Source organism: Nymphalis io, chromosome 19 (assembly GCF_905147045.1).
Source record: "Nymphalis io chromosome 19, ilAglIoxx1.1, whole genome shotgun sequence".
Taxonomy (NCBI): Eukaryota; Metazoa; Arthropoda; class Insecta; order Lepidoptera; family Nymphalidae; genus Nymphalis; species Nymphalis io.
This window is the reverse complement of record NC_065906.1, coordinates 3,265,552-3,287,215: the sequence shown is the minus strand read 5'-3', so window position 1 is coordinate 3,287,215 and position 21,664 is coordinate 3,265,552. Positions and strand designations below refer to the sequence as shown.

Here is a 21,664-nt window from a genome sequence, read left to right as displayed (position 1 = left end):
TATAACTATGTAAGTTATTATTAATGATGCAATCAGAGGGTTTTTCATAAACATAACATATACCGGGGGTACATATTACGACGACTACGCAGTCCTGTCGATTCCATATCACGTGTAGCACGTTTATCTTAAATCAACCGAACCTAAGATTTCTTTTTAGTTTCAATTACTTAAGACGTATTGTCAAAATAAGTAATAGAAAATAGTTAAATTTTATTTGAATTTATAGAATATATTATTATTTTATAAAAATCAAATTAAGTTTACAATAGTGATTAAGCTTTCTTCTTCTTCTTAATCTACTATATTTATGTAGAAGTACACTAAGTATAAAAACTTAACTTTTTAACAATTAGACTGTCATATATGACAAATATAAGTAAAAATAAAACTTAAACTTTTTTTTATTCTTTATTTAATTTAGGGACTTTTGTCCTACACAGGCACGTTAGTCCTATTGTCTTTTCTATATTGTGTAACATCACTTATTATTTATTGTTATTAGATAAAATTCCAGGAGCATCCTAGCAGATTCTCTGAACTATTCCAACATCGAACAAACATACTTTTAAATTATTTAAGAGTTACTTTCTCTGATTCTGTGTCTTGACACATTTAATCAACAAGTGATAAAGGTTTTCAAAACGTCCACATCCATCACAATTAGGAGAATCCATTTTTTTCATAAGGAAACCAAAGCTTTTTGAAGAGATAAGTCCAGATCTCAGACGATGAGCTGTAATAATATATAACCTCTTTATTTTATACCTGTTAAACCAAGGTATGTGAGGAAGCTCACTTTGAATTGTTCGATACTAAATTCCCTTATTTTTAGATATTTCATCGAAATACTCTTTCCAATTACCATATATGTGTTTTTTTGTACTTAATTAAAACTTCAGAATAATCTTGGTTGTATATTAATTACCCTTCCTGATAAAATTGCTTTTTTTTGCTAAACGGTTAGCCTCGTCATTACCATTGATGCATATATGAGACGGAATCCACTGTAAAATTACATTAACATCATTACACTGAAATTGGTGCAATTTGCTTAATATATTGTGCTATGGGTTATCCTCTTCGCCCTAAAACACATCGATTGAGGTGGAGTAATGCATTTTAACTGTCTGTTAATAAAACGAAATTTTGTAAGCCCATAGACTGAATATATGTTAGTGCTTTTAAAATAGCCAGCAATTCTACTGACATTGTGGACAAAAGATTAGTGTTTATTCTGATTTTTTCTTTAAAATTTCTTATTGGAACATGGAACGCCACGCACGCACCAGAACCATCGTTACTTTTAGATCCGTCTGTATATATTCTAACAAAATCTCCATACAATTCATTTAAATCTTCTAATGCCTTAAATTTAATCGCGTTTACTTCGTAATTTTTTTTTATTATAAATGACATAAAGTAGTTTATGCTTAATACAACTTTGTGAATTTATTCTCGGCATCCACGTATCTAATAAAAACATTTCAAGTTTATTACTGGCTATATTTTGTTATCTTTTGTCTCTAAAAATCTAAATACTATTAAAGGTTTCCTTTTTGCCAATAATTTTTAGAACAAATTGTACCTAGTTCATTTAAAAGATCTATTGTGACATTGTTTGAGCAAGATTGCACTTTTAAACAGTATTTGTTTGCTAAAACATGCCTGCTTATGAATAATGGGAGAATACTTATACTCGCTCTCCATTATATGAATAGGAGTACTTTTTATAATACCCCCTATCATTCTACATTCTAGACTTTGGTTTTGAATTTTATCGAGTTTAGATAAGTTAACTTTACTACTAGTGTCATAAATAAAACTGCCGTAATCTATTCTAGACCCTATGAAACATATATAAATTTTACGTAAGTGATTCGGATGCATCCTGCCAACCTGACCCCGCTAAAATTTTTAAAATATTTATAAATTTAGATATTCTACTATAGTTTTATTTATGTGCTTTGTCCACCGAAGTGATATATCGGCTTAAAACTTAAACCTATGTATTTATTTGGTCAAGATTTAATATGTGTGTGAGTAAAGTCTATTTCTTGTTTTTGTAAATTGAGAAATGTATCAACTTTTTTAGAGTGCGGAATCGAGGAATGCTCTGAGGGCTGTCCAAAAGGAAATCCATGTGATTGCAACCCTAAAGACACTGATGTTTGTAAGTATCAGTGACAGTTCATTAAATAAATCTTACTGTATATAAATAAACTAGCTGCTCCGTTCGGTTATACTCGCGTTAAATTTGAATCGAACAAAATAGAGGAAATTAACACTAAGTAAATAAATATACCTCTGCTGGAATAATGCCACCTCGAGGTTTGGCTGGCTTACAATAAATTATCAGTGTAATTTCCAACCAAAAAAAAAACTACTATCCGCGATATTTTCAAGATATGCTCTGAACCGCAAAGAAAAAGGGTCAGTTAGAAAATCTTCAATATCTTCAAAAGTACCTGACCTAGCTTTATGAAAAAAAAGATTAAATTAAATAATATTTTTATGCCCAATGTAGTAAAAAACGACCTTCGTATTTTTAGCATCCGCCCGATTTGAAACAAGATTACAAATAATGGACCAAGGTGACACCAACATATCTGAAGAAATCGTTAAGCAGGTATAACGAAAAATTTATTAATATCGAATTGTTGAATAATAGAACAAATTTAAATAATAATAGCCTTAGAATGACCCTATTATGGACAGACTGGTCGAACACCATCCAAACTAACCTATAAGAATCCTACTAAGATTAAAAATCCGATCCAAAAATTATGATTGTCATACCTGAAAATGAAAATGCAGGCAGCAATATAATAGCTGTTAACCGATGAACAGAGATACAACAGAGGCACGTGCGTGCACGTCTGCAGACTACAAGAGAACTAAAAAATAATAATAATAGCAACATATTTTTCTATTTCAGATAACAAATTACTTGAGAGCTTCTAATATAACGCTACACGATGATATCGAAATCTTAAATATAAGGTAAGTTATTTACTTTGTTTTCATTTTTACAGATGTTTCATTAAGAAATATTGGTTACAAAGTTTCATATTATTATGTCTAATGTAGAAACGAGCTTATTGGTTCGTACTTCTTTAATTCTGTTTTATATTGTTTTCGATGGTAAGTTGGCACCACTGCCCAAAGATATTGTCGTTGTAAGAAATATTAACTATTCCTTACCTTACCAATGCGTGGTGCATTGAGACCTTGAGAACTAAAGTCTTAGTTCCCAAGGTTGGTGGCGCATTGGCTATGTAAGTGATAGTTGACATTTCTTACAATGCCAATGTCTAAGGGGGTTTGGTGACCACTTACCATCAGGTGGCCCATATGCTCGTCCGTCTTCCTATTTTATAAAAAAAAAACTAGGATGTTACGCTCTTTGTTCCTTTAGTTTCACCCACACTTCAATCCCAAACTCTATCGTCACATTACAATAATGTTTACTGCTGTGTGACGACAGAATATGTGAGGAGTGAAAAAGATTTTTTAATGCCATTTATTTAAAAACATTGAAATAAATAAACTATTAGACAGGACCTCAAAGGAAACATAAAGTAAAAACAAGTGCGCAAAATATGCCTGAGCATACTACTTACTACTTGCTTATACGCATTTTCTCGAACATACGTGTACGGGCTCGAGCAATTGTACGCCGTATGTTAAACCAGTTCAAGCATGTTCTGAACTACGCTTTGCTAGTTGTGTACTGACTCTTAAAGTTCGAATAAAAATAATATGTGCAAACCGTATTCTCCAGTTCTCCCGAAGCATCCGGTGCACGAACGGTTTGGTTACGTGTATGGGGTGCGCGGCGTGAGGCGGGTGCACTACGAACAGCGCTCGCGCGTCTCGCCGCTACACGCTCACGCACCGACCGTCTGCGCTTGTTGCCCGCTACGCTGCACTTCGATATGCAACCGGCACTTAGTTTACACGTAAGTTATTATTTATAATTACATCTGTATCGATGCTTTATTTCTCGTCGATTTCTTTGAGCTTTATAAATGGCAAGAATTTCATTAACACTTTTAGATGATCATTGACTAACATACACTTCTTAGAAACAAACTATCAATCTCAAAATGTAGAGATTAATCATAATTGTACTACCCATACATAACTTTCAATTGGAATGTTAATAAGCTAATATATATTTCGAGGTTGTACAATTCTATGTTATATCTTCTTGCTAACTTCAGCAAGTAAATTAACACTATCTATTCCGACCACGAGTTAGTTATCTATCCAACTAGAGTGGTTAGTAATACTAACATTTATTCTGAGCAACTATTGTAGTTTATTCGTTAAAAATATTTTAGATATATCGTAGGTAAAATGTTGAAAACTTTTAAAAACCACTTCAAGCCACTCCCCACTAAAAATTATTCACGAAAAACAAATACAGCCAGTATATTAAGATAAAAATTCAGAATTACTTATGTATTTCATATGGTAATGTAAAGTTTTGCAATTCATTCGAATTCAATTTTTATATTTATTTTAAAAGAAATCTCCTTAAAGAGTCGCCTCCATGGCGTGCGACGTGTAAATCGATAGAAAAATATGTATGAGATATGAAAATATATATAGTTGTAATTGTTCTCTCAAACATTTAAGGTGGAGTTCGCAAGGCAATAGAATTGAATAGAATAGATAAGGCATTGATTTGTAACCACAGTAAAATACAGAGAAGACAAAAGTTAAAGTTACAATTTCTTAAACTTAATGTTATTTAATTTTTGCATAACTTTAAAAACAGAAAATAAAACAAAACGACATGATCTCAGATTAAAATGGTGTACCTACATCATTAAGCTGTACAGCGCTGTGATTTCAGAACGGGAACGGGTATTACTTTAAATAATTTATTTTGAGTCGCTCTCATTTAAGTGACCTTAAAATTGACATTTACAATGACAAAATTATAAAATTACTGCGTCTCAAATAGTTTAGTTGGGCTTTAATATTTTAAGCGATGTTAAAGTATTTGACAGTATATATTCAGTGTTGCCAGGACGTAACCGAGACAGATGGTTGGTTAAAAACTGAGATAGAATCATAGATATTAAATCCACTGAATTGCGAATGAATGAAAGATTTAAGTTCACATACTTATAGTACAATGTAGTTCGGGATCATCGTATTTATTGTCCACTGACTTCGGTAAAATATTTTCTAGGCTTTATCGCAGCTTCGTAAACTACAGTGAGTTATTGTGAACGACAAGCGGGTAGACGAGACGTTACCGATTTCACACAAAGCCCTTGAGATTTATGGGAGCTGAAATGTCGGTTATCCGTTATATTTGTATTTACAAGGAGATAAAGTGTTGTCACGTGAATGAAACAAGATTCAATCTTATTATTTGTGGATAATACTTATAAAAATACAAAAGAAAAAAAAACGTAACTCTTTTAAAGATAATATTGTCACAAAGTGAAATGATTTAAAGATATTCTAAGTCATTATTTAGCTAATGTATAAGCCGTATATAGCCGATTTGTGTGACATGACAAATAAAAATGTCGGCAATAAACTATAAAAAATATATTTAATGAATGTTTTTCTTTTACTGATAACCATATTGATATTTACAATTATACGTATACACTTATCAGTAGAAGACGAGAGTATAAAAGTTAGCTTCAATCCTGTGCTTCGGATAGCACGTAAAGCCGTAAGTAATGATAAAAGATTTAATTTATATGGATTCAACGAAACACTTGCTAACCTATCCGTATTACACATTCAAAAAATTACTTAGACATGATTTAAAATATATATATATTTATTTTATTTGCTTAAAGGTAATTTACTTGATACTAACAATAAAAAACATGTAAGATAAAATTCACACATAAAATACCGAAGTAAATAGCCAATAAATTCTTACCGCAGAGTTATCCGTACAAACTTGTGTAAGGAATATAAGTAAAAAGTTAGAAAGTTGAATTCAATATTTATTGCAACATGTACAACGCGGCCACCTGCTTCCCGATGCACTTTCATATATAACGCTCACTGTATTTGTTATCATTATGTCTTGAAAAACTACCATTATTTTTTCGATATTTTGCCGTACTATTTGGTGTACTTGCTATTAATGATATTTAGCATAGCGTTATGTTTTTACGAAACACCTCTAACGATATTTAAGTGACCAGGCATGTTTTTTACAGATGTAAATATAAAAAATACGCCTTGCTATTAGTTATTTACAATTACAGATAATTTATTTACTGGTGGTAGGGCTTTGTGCAAGCTCGTCTGGGTAGGTACCACCCACTCATCAGATATTCTATCGCAAAACAGCAATACTTGATATTGTTGTGTTCCGGTTTGAAGGGTGAGTGAGCCAGTGTAATTACAGGCACAAGGGACATAAAATCTTAGTTCCCAAGGTTGGTGGCGCATTGGCTATAAGCGATGGTTGACATTTCTTACAATGCCAATGTCTAAGGGCGTTTGGTGACCACTTACCATCAGGTGACCCATATGCTCGTCCACCTTCCTATTCTATAAAAAAAAAAAAACAATCAAGTATTGCATGTAATTGGATATATTTATATACAAATAACAAACATTGATTTCACTCTTTCTGTTAATTCATTGATTTGACGTCAGGGTAAAAAGAAAATTATCGTTAAAAACAAATAAAACGACTACTTTTTTTACATCAAGTAAAAAAAAGTTAGTAAGCTTATTGATGTAGTTACGCTGTCCTACCTACCATCGTAGGACTTTTTGCAAGCGCGTCTGGGTAGGTACCACCCACTCTTCAGTTATTCTACCGGCAAACAAACAATGTTTTTTATTGTGTTCCGGTTTGATGGATGAGTCAGTATAAGAACAGGGACAAGGGAAATCTTAGTTCCCAAGGTTAGTGGCGCATAGGCTATTTATTGAATGGTTAATATTTCTTGGAGGTGGCGACCCATTTGCCCGTCCGCATACCTATTTTATAAAAAGCGGCTCATTGGTAACGTGTAACGACAAGTTTTCGTATACATAAACATGTTCATACCTACACATTATAAAATACATTCTCTATATTATTTTGACTAACTAACATAACTTAAAGCTTGAAATGAAATAATAATTCGTACACCAGAGTTTGGCAAGCGCCTCAATTTTAAAATACACAAACCATAATTGTATTCTAGTTAAAATAGGATTTAATATCAAAACTTGTGTAAAACTGTGGTAAAACATTTTCTATTACATTAAAAAGATCAAAAGTTCAAAACTTCGTCCTTAACTCGGCTATAAAATTCGCCATCGTCGGCTGATGTCGCTTCGTCGAAAGTTTAATTATTTGCTTCATGCAAGTTTAAGGATAGACTAAGAGAATATCTACACGATTGCAGCGAAGTGTTGAAACTTGTTTAATTGAAACATAATATAGAAATTTTATGACTATATTGTATAATTTTTTTAGTAAGTTATATAAGTAAAATTGAAATATCTCACTGGTGGTTTAAGAGCTCCTCTAATATAAAAGATTTGGAGCTCATAGCCTTCCACCACGCTGTTTCTCAAATTGATAAACACATGTGGCAAATTTCATCCGAAACATGCATTTTCATGTTTTCTTCATCGCTGGGGACGAGATGCATTATAAGCTCAAATTAAGCACATGTAAGCAGTGCCGATATCTGTTTGGTTTTACTATAACTAGTTTCGTATGAGGAAGAAGGTTTTAGGTCCTCTATGTCCTTTTCTGTATCCCTGACAATAAGTATACAATATTTTATAATGATCGGTTGAGTGGTTAAGACGAAAAAGAAACAAACGTACTTTCACTTTTATAATATTAGTAAGGATTAATTTTGTTCGGATTCACTTATAATGATTAAAATTCGCGTTCTTCCGACTAATATCAAAAATCCCTTATCGATATCGATAATTTTTTATTACATATATACTACTGTAATAATTTTATTAATGTTAATACATTTAACAAAATTTATAAAATAATACAAAATTTAACAAAAATGAAGTACTTTGTAAAAGTAGCTTAAGACAAACTGGCTCTTTGCCAATTGCACTAAACACCGCGTTAACTTGAATTAACACTGATGTTATATAGCCGAGCGAATTTAGCTAAAACTCAAATAGAATCCAACAACGTTTCATATCCATAAAACAGGGTCACATACATTCAATTGAATGGTCATTATACAACATTTTTAGCATACCATCGATGCAAATTGATACTGTATGAAAAATAAGTAGGGTTAGTTACGATTTTAGTATACAAATAAATAAACTAGAAGTGTTGAAGTGTCGATTTAAAAATAACTGGTTCTTTGTTATGTTAATATGGCTATTTGCGAGTTACCAAAACCACACACCCCTTTTTTTTAATTTAAGGTCGCACTTCTACCTAATAATTTAAATATTTTATGTGTATAATCCGAATAGTGTTTAGTCATACCCCTTTTTTTCCTGGAAAAACGCGTTTCGCGTTTCTCCCACGAGAACAGTATGTGGGGCTCACCAGTGTCCAAGGCACCGAGTGCACCCTGAACATCGGAATACCCACTAAAAACCAGCGGTACCCTTTCCGTCTTGACGTGAAGTGCCACGGGATCGCTTTCGCATGCTACCGTGACGCTCTGACACCTGACATACCCCTCCCCCATAATACCCTAACATGCGCGCAAAACCTAGTATGTAAATATTTCAAAGATCAATAATATCATAAAAATAGTATAAAGTATTCATACATGGATAAAATTTATAAACCACCTATGTTTTTTTTTAAATAACTCAAATTTCTAAAGTACATGCATATTATTCAACAAAAAGTTGTTCCGCCTAAACTTTGTCAATGAATCCGACCGAACGTAATAAGAAACTCGTAAAATATCGTACAGTGCATGGATTGGGGCATAAAAATTTCATTACGCAGTAAAATGTTTCCATAGCTACCAGTATTTCTCGCGTATTGCCATGTAAATTTTGTCTTTTATTGCAGACATTGATCGTGAACCAGCGCCCAGAAGTGTGGGAGGGATCAGAATTTATCCTGAGTTGTATGGCGTATGGATCACCAGAAATAGCGTTTACCTGGTATAAAGATGGGATCAAAGTGAATTTTAATGGTACAACAAGGTAAATTACTCTATATCTTTTATATTGATATTAATATAACATATGAAGACACACATATTATAATACATAAAGATTCTATTTCGAGATCGCATAAAAGTAGTTTTTTGTATAATTTATAACAATTAGCTTATAAAATAGGAAAATATGCTAATTTTCTTGCTGGTAGGGTTATGTGCAAGCCCGTTTGAATAGGTATCACTCACTCATCATATATTTTATCGGCCGCCTAGATTTTTATAAAAAAATACTTTTTCTATTTAACTTGGTAATAAAGCTTTGTGGTACCACCCACGGACATATATATGACATATAACATCTTAATTCCCAAAGTTGGTGCTGATCACATATCATCAGGTGGCCAATTTTCCATTCTGCCTACGTATTTTAAATAAAATATATATATATATATTATTCCCTTACTTTATAAGATCCATTTTTCAGGGACATATGGACACGCACCGTAGCGGAAGATGCATTAGGGCGGCGAATGTCAGTGCTTGGCATATCAGAAGCGAAGAAATCTGATAGCGGAAGATGGTCATGTTCTGCAGATGACGCTGGTAGACGAAGATGTAGTGCACTTAGACTGACTATACTTAGACCTCCTGATATACGACTTGTACCTTCAACTCTTACCGTAAACAAGGTTTGTATAATTCCTACCAGCAAATGCATTATCTCCAATTGAGACCTAGTACATTTGTATGTAGTATAACTTGAGAAAAATCAATACGGCATAGCTCAAATATGGCAATAACTATTATCTAAATGAACAAACCGTTCATTCTATAAAAGTTTTTTTTTAAATCGAGAACGTTCGAAATTTTTGAAGAATGAATGATATTTTTCATGTTGTAACTACTAAAATATTTCACGATAACTTTGTTCACTTTATTTGAATTAAATAAAAACATTTGAAACTATTTATTTTGTGTGCTCCAATGATTATAACTAATAAATCTGTTTCAAATTAAAAATAAAATAAATGTAATCAAATAGTATCCGCAATAAGAGAACTTTTCAATCATTATTTATTTAGCACTTTTTTAAATGAAAACGACGACATAATTTTGTTCAAATAAAAACTAATGAACCCATTATATACAATTTTCTTTTTAATAACAAATGATCACAAAAACTTTTGTAGTATTTGATAGCTGTAGGTCTATTCTGTAAGAATAAATTCAAAACTCAATTCAAAAATCAATGCAATAAACGGTCGTGAAATGTCGGAAAGTGATACTCATATCACTTTCCGACATTTCACGACGTCGACCATCATTCTTATAACATTTTAAGAATACACGCATCAAAATTGTATACACCATAAGTCGGTTGTCAGCATTTTACGAGTAAGTAATGAAGTGAGTTCTTACAGAATAGCTGATCTTATAAGGAGAATATCAATTGAACTTGCCGATTATCAAAATATTTACCAATATTTTAGGGTGATAATGTAAGCATCACATGTTTGGCTGGCGCTGGTCGAGTTCACGGCGCATTGGGGTTTAGTTGGGCGAGAGAACGGTCACTTCTCCCGTTAGCACCAGGACGTGAAGTTTGGGAAGATCTATATCCTGCTGGGAGTGTGTTGAAACTATATAATGTACAGGTTAGTACTAGTTACAATATACTGTACTAAATAGTATACAGTGTCCAGAAAATTAAGATATTTTTAATGAAAAAAAAACAACTGTCCCCCCATCCCTTCCAATCCCCATCTTCAAACAAGGGTTTTTATGGATTACAATCTATATTGATTGTAGGATATAATTTAACTTACACAATCATCATTAAAACTACATTTACATTGTATGTTACATAAATAATACATATTATATAAAACATAACAGTTAATTAAATGAATTAGCTTTTATGTTATATAATTCCATTCCATTCCACATTTATTAACACATTGTATCCTCTTAATGAGTATATTATGAGTAAAAATATAGATATAGTAAACGTATAGGGGAAAGGTAAAACAAATATATATGTACTATTCAAAACGGAATCATCTCGGTTCATTTTTAGAAATCTGGCGAGTTTCGTTGTCAAGTATCCTCAGTAGCTGGCACTAATGCGAAGGGAGTGACGATGTGGGCACTTGGCGTCAAGGACGAGGCTTGTGAAAGTGAAGCGTCTCATGGCTTACGTTGGCCTAAGACAGCTCCCGGAGCTCACGCATCTGCGGCTTGTCCACCGGGACATAACGGGGAATCAACAAGGTATACTTATTTATTTTTATCCAAAATCATTATTCGATTACTTATAAAATAATAAATTATACCATCAAAATTTTATTTCGCCATATTCCACCAAACTGCTCCAATGGCCGGATAGAAATATGGCAGAATTCCTTGCGACAGATGAAACATTATACCTTCACCGTCTAAGACGAAATGAATAATAAACTAATAACTCATAAAATACATAAAAACTCAATTGATTAGCAAGGCTTTGAATCCGCGATTTGGTTAAGAAAAACCCGTTTTATCACATATACACCGTCATATATTATAAGTATAAAAACCTATAAACAGATAAATAACCGCAAACGTATATTGATAACGATTAAAAAGTGTATTCAATATCAGACTTTATACTTTCCTATTTAAATAAAAGAAAGTTGTACCCCATTAAAGGCTTTAAATAATTATTTATCATAAAACAGAATTACTGCTTAATGAGTTTTCCTGTCTCATTAGTAACCTCGATTAAGTCTTTCAATAGCTTTAAACTGCTAATAAAGTTAACTTCCGAAGTTTTAAATTTATTTGTAGAAATATTAACTAGTCTGCAAATTCGTTTACTTTCTTAGTGTGTGAGTTTTATTTAAGAGTTTTTATATTTATTAGGTTTTGTGAACCGAAAACAAGTCAACATGGTGTGAAATGGAATCTACCGGACTTTTCTGGATGCGTCGCTGATTCATTGAAAGACATCCATGAACAGGTAAATAAGCATTCCTCATAAAAGCTTCATCTAGATTAACCATATTATTTTTTATAAATTCTGATTTAATACAAATTAATTTAAAAGTCTGTTCTTTCAAAGACCAAATCAAATTACTAATTACAAATTGAATTCCACAAGTACATCTAAATTATCAAATGCTAACACCGACGTGAATTATGGATTCTACCGACAAGAACCGACAAGAAACTAAGTCTTAACTGTTTTTTTTAAATACAATTTTCTATATATAACATAGAATACAACTAATTATTTACTACATGCTATCCGTTATCAGAAATATATGACTGACTGACTAGATAAATCCATATTCCAAAACGTGAAATCATTACTGTTCATAAGAATCAATACAAGTTTCTGTTCATACATTCACATACTAATGAACAACATTGATAAAGGCGTTGTTTGGCTGTTATAAATATTGAAAACTTTTGCAGTTTACGCGTATATCCTACGGCTATTCCTGGGATAATGTCTCTAACGTGGCTCATCAATACGGGGCAGTTCTACGATCTTTACCAGCTCATCCCGGAGAAGGGACCCTCCCACTTCAACACGCAAGAGAAATGCTACAATACTTGCAATCTTCCGCCGGGAAACCTAAAGATAAGCAAGACAGCGTGGAACACCTTCTGATCATTTACGACACGTTGCTTAAACATCCCGACGCGTTCCTGGATGAAGAGGTGGGATATTACTTTAATTAAATCCATATTAACGTGATATTTATTTAATAAATAATAAATAGAAAATTAAACATAGAACATAATATAAAAAAACAATACATTTAGTATTGTTATATGTATAATTACTACGTTATTATATTTACAAAAAATAAATAAATAATTGTCAAAGCCACGGAAAAGGAGGAACACGTCATTTGCCACAATCAAAAAATCTAAATTTTTCATACAGATTGTAAGAATAATATTGTAAGAAATATGAGTATCTTACTCATTTGTTACTATTTTTCTCAAATAAAATACAACAACATACGAATACGAACTCCAGGACTTTTTACCATCTTATATATTCTTGTATTATAAGATTTATTATAATAGACAAAGTTGAACGTACCGATCGTAAAATTGATTAAGCCGAAGTTGTTTCTTGCTCTTCTACCGCGAGAACACACGAACCTACTTAAATGAAATTCAAATTAATAGTTTAAAAACGAAATGTATCTTCATTAAGAAATTATTAGTATTCAAAAATATATTAATCAAGAAGAAAATGTAAATAAATGTATTTACTAAAAACGTAGTCTGGTGACTACGTTTTAATAATTTAAATTTATTGGTAAGAATAATTAATTTTTCCAGAAAATCTACGACCTCCAAAATGCAGTAGTAGACACAGCAGCTATGAGAGACAATCTCGATCTTCATTATCAAGAGTTTGCAGTAAAGACTAAGCAAGTGCGAGAGGACAGCGCGGCTCACTTCAGCTTCACACCAAATCCTAGCTCTGATGAATGGCTGCTAACATCAACAGGTGTAGAACTAGTGGCTAGAACTGGGAATGCGTCGGTTGTAGCTGTCCAGTATCATAACATAGCTGCCCGACTTCCCTCTCTGAGAAGATCTATTGAATTCAAGTAAGTATTATTAATTTATTGGTTGAAGGATCATAGAAAGGAACCTCATTTGTTATATTTTGATTAATCTTAAATTAAATATAATGAGTACATAAAAGATATCATAAATGAGTAATTTTCAAACATTAGCTTATAAATTATAAGTGTTAATTTTTAAAGGTAAAAAAGCGTATGCTAATTATAAAATTATAAACGTATAATAATACAGGGGAAAGAAAAAATGTAATATTATTTTATTTTGTTATTTGTTATAATAATATTTGCATCACTTTATTTTGTTTATTTAATATATTTATTTTGTATTTTATTTTAGTTTTTTTTGTTTTATTTTATTATTATTTAGACACTTCTCTCCCCTGTGACGTGTGTGTAGCGCGTCATATTCTAGGAGCGGTCGCGAAATGGAGTACCGGCTGGCGTCTGCGCAGGTGCAGCTCGCCGCCAGCCACATCGACGTTACCCTGCACCATACCGTTACTCTACTATTTGTCCACTCCAAAAATTACACCGCCATAGGTGAGAACATATTTCATGAACATTCTAGAAAGAAAGACGAGCAAGTTGGCCGTTTTAAAACAACTCTCATACACTAAGATTTTTTATCTGGGTTAAGTAACGTTAACTATATTATTTGTCTTCCATGTCAACATTATTAAGCTCAAAGGGAGACCTCACAATAACGTTATATAAAGTTTGTATAAGTACAGAATGATTTGTTTTCTTCTTTCGAATGTCATTTTACTGATGACAGAAAGAGAGAAATTACTGTGTATGTTTATTAGTAACGCCATATGACTATAACCTCAATAAAATTTGTACAAAGTTTTTCTTGATCTTACCGTTTATTAATTATCTTTGTTGTTCTCAACATCAATTAATTTACTAAGTGTTATTAAGCAAGACAAGCAGTAAGTTTTATTAATCTAATATTAAATGTTTGGAATTTCATCTTAAATCTATTTTTAACTTACGCTTATAGTTATTTAAATGTACCAAATTACCTTCTGTATTATTTCTATTACATTGTAAAATTGTACGATATTAATGTTATTTGTATAGGACAGGTATCCCAATTCATTTTAATGTGATATGTATTTAACTGAAGGTATATTCATAACAATTCTTGGAACATTACTGGTAGTAGGGCTTTGTGCAAGCTCGTCTGGGTAGGTACCACCCACTCATCTGATATTCTACCGCAAAACAGCAATACTTGGTATAGTTGTATTGAAGGTCCGGTTTGAAGGGTGTGAGGCAATCTAATTTCAGGCACAAGGAACATAACATCTTAGTTCCCAAGGTTGGCAAGGTTTGGCAAGGCATTAGCGATGTAAGCTATGATTAAAATTTCTTACAATGCCAATGTCTACGGGCGTCGTCGACCACTTACCATCAGGTGTCCCATATGCTCGTCCTACCTATGCTATAAAGAAAAAGAATACGTGACGGACCAGTAATTAAATTTTTTCAAGAACTAGTTTAAGACAAGACTGGGCTTCCAATAATAAAAGAGAGCAACTATTGCACTTAACAAAACCTTACTAGATACCTTTAAGAAAATAAATAATCCGTAAATGTTTGCCATTTTGAAGGACGTCGAACACACAGTGGTCGGATTATCATTATAAACCACTTACAGCGATTTATACATTTCCTTATATTTAGACATTTCCTTTTTATACAATATCTGCACATTTATAAATAAATATTTCTGGCATCCATGCCCATATGTTATTAAACTTTGTAAATGATTATCATCTTTAGTTTGTTACGTTTGTTCAGCTTCCAAATTGGTATGTGGGTTACGAACGCCCTCCGAACCAAGCACCTGGGTCACCAAAGCATGTGAGGTGCGGATACCAGAACCGACCCATGTCGCCTGCCGCTGCCGTGGCCTCGGAACTTACGGTCTCTTTACCATCGCCAGATCTACCCTTGTAAGTAACATTATTTTATAATTTTTAATAAAAAATAAATTAACGTATTTAATGAAATAAAATGTTATAAATACGCTAATGTATTGATTTAATTGTGAACCTATTTTTATTATTGTTAGCTTACAATAAACCCTTTCAGACGGATGTAGAAAAAGATCTCCGAGGAGTTGTGAAGATTACGGTCGGTTTAGGAGGTGCCATGTGTCTCGCCGCGGCAGCACTACAATTGCTAAGTCTAGTGCCAGGAAGAAAGGCAAGGCTACCTGTACTTTTAAAAGCGGCGACAGCAGGAACCCACTCTGCTGCTGTGCTAACGCTTTTAGAATGTGACACAAGACAGGTATTATATAAAAAAAATATTTAAAAAAACTTAAAAACAAAAAATAACGAGAATATTTAAATGTCTTCATAGTTTCATAGCAAAATTTATTCAATCAAATTTTTAATCTTTTTAATTAACAAATTTATGACAATTCGAATTTAATTTCAATGATATCATAAATGTTGGCTTGTTTTACTTATGTTTTCCAACTTGTACAGGAAGAAGCTTGTCCTGGTGCTCTGGGTTGGGTGTGCGCGGCGTGCTGGTGCGCAGGATGTGCGGCGTTGTGCGCGCAGCCGCTGCTCTTGCAAGCTGAGCTAGCGGGTCGGGCGCAAAGAGTGCCGTCCGTTGCTCTACTTGCAGGTGAAGATGCAAAGAACCATTATTAGAAATGTCACAACAAATTCTATATACGAAAGCAATAGAATAATGCAAGCTAAATATAAAATTCATGGTCACCCTACGCCAAATTTTGATATTTTAGGTTAAAATGGTCAATACATATTTTTTTAAGGCTGTTAACGTTCTTGAAATGTCACTAATTTTCTGGACGTATGTACAAAATTAAAATGTAATGTTATTTCCAGGAGTGTGCACATTAGCGTGGCTGACGGCGCGGCTGTGGGGCGGCGCCCCGCTGCAGATCGGCGCGGCGGCGCAGGCCGTGTGCGCGGCGGGCTGCGCCATGCTCGCCTTGCTCTGCTTCGCCCTGGCCGTCTGCGCCGCTCTCAGGCTACGAACCATCACGCATAAGGTCCCGGCTGAGAGAAGGACCTATCTACGAGATAGGTAACTTTAAAAGCTCCATGTTTGTTTTTATAAGAATTTTGCACACACTTGTGCGAACTCACTCGATTGAACCACTGTGAAATCGTACTTCAATCAACTTGAAAAAAAAGAAAATTTAAGAATTTGCTATATTATATTGCTATATTTGTCTGCTACAACACAATATACGTGTGCTTTTCAAATACCATCAAAATATTATACTATATTTTATCAAATAAATATTTGCTTTAAAGACTAAAAAAATATTACTTTTAATATGATCGATGATTATGGTTATTTCTTATTGGCTTCTGCGGAAATCTCTATCGATTTCTGTGTACAGGGCGCGCGTGGTGCGCCACACGCTGGCGGTGCTCGGCACGACGAGCGCGGCGCAGGCGGCGGGCGTGTGGTGGGCGCAGCCGGGCCCGCGCTCGCTGGCGCACGTGCTCGTTCTATCCATCGCCGTGCTCTCCAACGTAAGCCTTCACCCCTATCGACCGTATAAATGTCCGAAAAGACTAATGTAAACTAATTGATACTTTTTTATGTCATAAGAGAAACTCAGAAAATATTTCGCGAATACTTGTCACTTTTTCAAAAAACACGTGTACGGTTTTGTTAGGAGGATGGGATGCGCTTACTTTATTCTAAATTTACAGGGTATAACGATGCTCATATGCTACGTCATTCGCGATGAAGAATGCCTGCAATCAGCGAGAAAAGTATTTTCATTACCTTCACACCGCGACTGGCAAGAATCGCCCGCTGGTGACACGTCTCTTAGTCGTAAGTAAAGATACTTACAAAGATAAAGTATCTTGTAAAGATTTAAAGTATCTTGCAAATATACTTACAGTAACAGTGTGAATGTTCCAATACTGGGCTAAGGCCTCTTCTTACTTTTTAAGGAGAAGGTTTGGAACTTATTCCACCACGCTACTCCAATGCGGATTGGTCGCATACACATGTGGCAGAATTTCAGTGAACTTCGACACATGCAGGTTTCCTCACGATGTTCTTCTTCACCGTCAAAGCACGACATAAATTATAATAACAAATTAAGCACATAAAAATTCAGTGGTGCTTGCCCGAGTTTGAACCCACGATCATCGGTTAAGAGTCACGCGTTCTAACCACTAGGCCATCGCGGCTACTTAAGCCAAATAAATATATTTATTTAAATATAATAGGTAATTAACACTGATTAAAATTACTAAAACAGTATACATAAAACAAGGCGGCGAAGTGGAAAGTAGAGGTGGGGCCGGCCTAATGGAGTCTAACTCTTCACCCGTGTCCCCTCTCACTTCATACTGGAGAGCACCGGGTCTGGAGAGCCCGGCCAGGTTGCACAGGTACGGCTTATATCACCTCAGGCCGTTCAAAAACTACTTATTTTGATCATAGGCTAAGTAAAAACTAGAACATATCTACATCATCAAGTTGGGTAAAATCGTGATCGATTTAATGGGAAAGTACGTCACACCCGCGACTTCTGTCAGTAGAGGAGGCTAAGACGCCAGTTTCTTTGGACTGTATAAAGAAATGGAAATGCAGAAGAAGCTACTATTGTCAGAATACTGTTAACAGAATTGCAAATATATTTTTATAAGATAAGAGGGACTGTAGACTCATAAATTAATGACACCGATTTAGTATTTCGTTTCGAATATAATATTATTTAAATGTTTTTACAGGCGACAGTCGACACCGGACAGCCGCGCTGACATAGTCCGCTGCGTCGAATATAAGGATTCTTTACTGAGCCCGCATCGGTATGAGGCGCACCACGTCACCACCACGCACGCAGTCTGTGACCTCATTCCTCGCAATCCTCACTCCCCCCTTTCCCTTGTCACTCCCGTTCCTCACTCTCCTATCCACCTAGTCCCTCACAACACTTACTCCCCCATTCACTTCGTCCCCCACAATCCTCGCTCAACTCTTAACCCACAGCCAGAATACAGAGCCCGATTGTGCTTAGAGCTAGGTGTCCTTAAAACTCCCCCAACAGAAACAAACGCTCCCCTCCTCACTTGTTCTGTAGACTTTGAACCCTACGACAAAACGTTCGATACTTCTAAAGAAGCTTGCACGATTTGCGTACAATCAAATCCAGACGTATCCAAAGTAACATCGCCTCCTATAAAAAGTTGTCTAAAAAAGAATAAAAAAGATTTCACATCTAGTATCTCGCTTCCATCTATGGAACTAAAAGAGGATAACAAGTCTAAGTCTGATATAGAACAAGTGAACAGGGAGTGGAATAAGGCCTACGATTCGCCTGAAACGGATCGAATGCTGAACAAGATATCCGACGATTTGGATTTTCTTTTAAATCGGACTCAAGTAAAAAAAACAGTTCTCGACCAAATAGAAGAAGCCCCGACTTAGAAGTGTGTAGTAAATCTAGTTTAATTTAAATGGAAACAGGGGTACGTCATACCGTATAGAATATTTTGTATATAACTATTTTATATCGTATTAAAAAATATATAAACCATTTGTAAAAATGATCATTGTAAATAACACGAAATTTGTAAAATTTTATTTGTATCTGTACCTCATACATGATTATAAAATTAAGATAATTATTTCATAGATCAATAAATTATAACATTATTTTTAACATAATTAACAAGAACTTTAAAAGACAAAATGACAATTTTAAATGATATGAATATTGATATTACAATTTTTTATTTATAATATAAAATTTAACTGAAAATAGTATATAATGAGATATTATAGGACAATTTGTAAATATGCTATTCAAATTATATGCTAGTTCCGGTTGACTTACTTACTTATATTTTAATCAAGAGAATTTAGTTAATTTCTTTCTCATATTTCAATTATAGTATTATTATATTTTATTTTACTGCATATTTGTCAGTGAAGATATTTTATGATATTATTCTGCTAAATGCATATTGTGATAATATATTTTGTTTCTTACAATAATTTCAATGATATATTATAAGCACAATTAATTTTAATTGACTAAATACCAAATAATTGTAATTAATATTTAGATTTATGTTAAAATATTATTTTATTCCTTATTAAAATTTAAGTATTTTAATAATAGAAGTACATTAAACAATTACCAAATATTATTTATATTTGACGAAAAATTAAAACTTATTATAATTTAATATAAACACTTATTTAATTTGATTCAGTATACAGACAATTAAAATAAATTAAGCTGTTCTTATTCTAACTGTAATTTTTTTTTAATATAAAATGTATTAAATTTGTCCAAACATGTTAATTGTCTACTAATGTAAATAAATGTGTAAATACGTTAGAAAATTCTAAACAAATTGTGTACATTACATTTTACTTTTAATTGAGTACAATATATTTTTTATTTAAAATAAAAATTTTTACTATTTATTTTCGATGTTTGATTTAACAACAGTTAAGAATAATTTTAAAACAATTTTTCTCATATAATAGTACTTGATTGGCCGATGTAATCTTATCATCGGGGGCAATAAGGACGTCTTAAGAACGCCTACGAAATGAAAAGGGAATGGATTCACGGTGGGTAAATAAAAAGAATAGCTATCTGCACACCAAACACAGTTGAGTGGATAAGATCTCTTTCACGTAATGCGTTTTCTGTGTTCCTAGTGTTTCTTTAACATTCTTTCTGTAACGTTGATGTCTGAGAGTTGGTTCCTCCTGACTGGCCTAGGCCTCCTTTACCCGGGCTAATCCTTACTGAGAGGTTTAAATGCCGTTTTTTTTTTATTTTGGCCGGAAGGGCCAGGATCTCAATGACCCAGTGGCTGTCGTCTCATAGTGTGTCATGATGGTCTAGCGTTTAGCGGTGTTATACCGTGGAGGTGCACGCTCACACTGCTGTCCGCTCTGGCGAACAGCGCGCGCAAGTAGGCGGACGAACTCCTCCACGGTGGGCGTCCTGGTATCTCAATGTATGACGTCGTTTCTGACGTACCTCAGGGCTATTACAATCATTCGCAGGCATCGATTCTGCTGGATCTGCAACCTCTGCTTCTGGTGCGCTGAGTATAGCGCAAACCAGGCGGGGGCCGCATACGTCACTCGCGAGCGGACGTAGGCTCCGTAGATCCTCAGTTTGGTCTTCTGTGCTAGGTGGGATGCGAAGAGGGTGTACAACTTTGACCGTGCAGCCGCGGCATGATTCACCGCCTTGTTGACGGTGGGTATCATGCGCAGCCTACGGTCAATGTGACACCCCAGGTAGCAAACTGTCAATCGTACTAGACGTCAACACCCCAAACGTTGACGTCTTACTAGACGTCGATTTGTATGCAATTCTGATTATTGTCACTAGACGGCGCTGTTTTCTGGTATTTTTTTTTTTTTTTTTTTATATTCGCCGGGAGGGCAAATGACTCTACTCCACCTGTTGGTAAGTGGTAGTAGAGTCCAAACGCGACGACGGCCAGTACAGACGGGAAAAACGTTCTGCACTAGGCGCCTTCGCCTTGCCGGCCCGCAAGATGCCTCTTCACGCCTCATTTGAAGGAACCCGGGTTGTAAGAGAAGGGGAACACGTGAGCTGGTAAGGAATTCCATTTTTTGGAAGTGCGACAAAGAAAGGAGTTGCCAAATTTCTTTGTTCGCGATGGAATTGATGTCACAGTTAGTCGGTGACATCGAAAACCAGCTCGCGTGGACTTAAGAAGGAAGGGGGAAGCAGGAATTAGAGAGAATAATTCCTCAGAGTATAAACTGAATTATGCGTTTGTTAATTGTTTTCAACGCTAACGAAAAAGTAAAAAACTCATGCAAGGCACACGGATATATTTACTGTTTTTACTTCATTTACTGTTTATTAATTTTATTTTCAAATATACATAATGCTCACGTGACACAGATATATTTGTTATAAGAGTATAAAAAAATGTTTGAACTTTA

At 34.1% G+C, this 21,664-nt stretch overlaps 1 protein-coding gene across 2 annotated transcripts in view; it reads left to right on the top strand.

The window, feature by feature from the left end:
- LOC126775758 (uncharacterized) overlaps positions 1–19,413 on the top strand; it is a 508,990-nt gene extending 489,577 nt beyond the window's left edge. The window contains exons 6-25 of one of the 2 annotated variants that reach the window (XM_050497841.1): positions 2,096–2,173; positions 2,553–2,629; positions 2,939–3,003; positions 3,785–3,962; positions 9,008–9,144; positions 9,586–9,790; positions 10,592–10,756; positions 11,179–11,372; positions 12,003–12,099; positions 12,558–12,806; positions 13,443–13,717; positions 14,106–14,233; positions 15,500–15,654; positions 15,794–15,994; positions 16,195–16,339; positions 16,564–16,765; positions 17,088–17,223; positions 17,407–17,533; positions 17,970–18,102; positions 18,445–19,413. In XM_050497841.1, the coding sequence (XP_050353798.1) occupies positions 2,096–2,173; positions 2,553–2,629; positions 2,939–3,003; positions 3,785–3,962; positions 9,008–9,144; positions 9,586–9,790; positions 10,592–10,756; positions 11,179–11,372; positions 12,003–12,099; positions 12,558–12,806; positions 13,443–13,717; positions 14,106–14,233; positions 15,500–15,654; positions 15,794–15,994; positions 16,195–16,339; positions 16,564–16,765; positions 17,088–17,223; positions 17,407–17,533; positions 17,970–18,102; positions 18,445–19,141 (3,644 nt within the window). In that variant the 3' untranslated portion in view covers positions 19,142–19,413. Of the gene's footprint in view, positions 1–2,095; positions 2,174–2,552; positions 2,630–2,938; positions 3,004–3,784; positions 3,963–9,007; positions 9,145–9,585; positions 9,791–10,591; positions 10,757–11,178; positions 11,373–12,002; positions 12,100–12,557; positions 12,807–13,442; positions 13,718–14,090; positions 14,234–15,499; positions 15,655–15,793; positions 15,995–16,194; positions 16,340–16,563; positions 16,766–17,087; positions 17,224–17,406; positions 17,534–17,969; positions 18,103–18,444 lie in introns of both variants that reach the window. The other variant, XM_050497840.1, reaches the window with a different exon arrangement.
- The last annotated feature ends 2,251 nt before the right edge of the window (positions 19,414–21,664 follow it).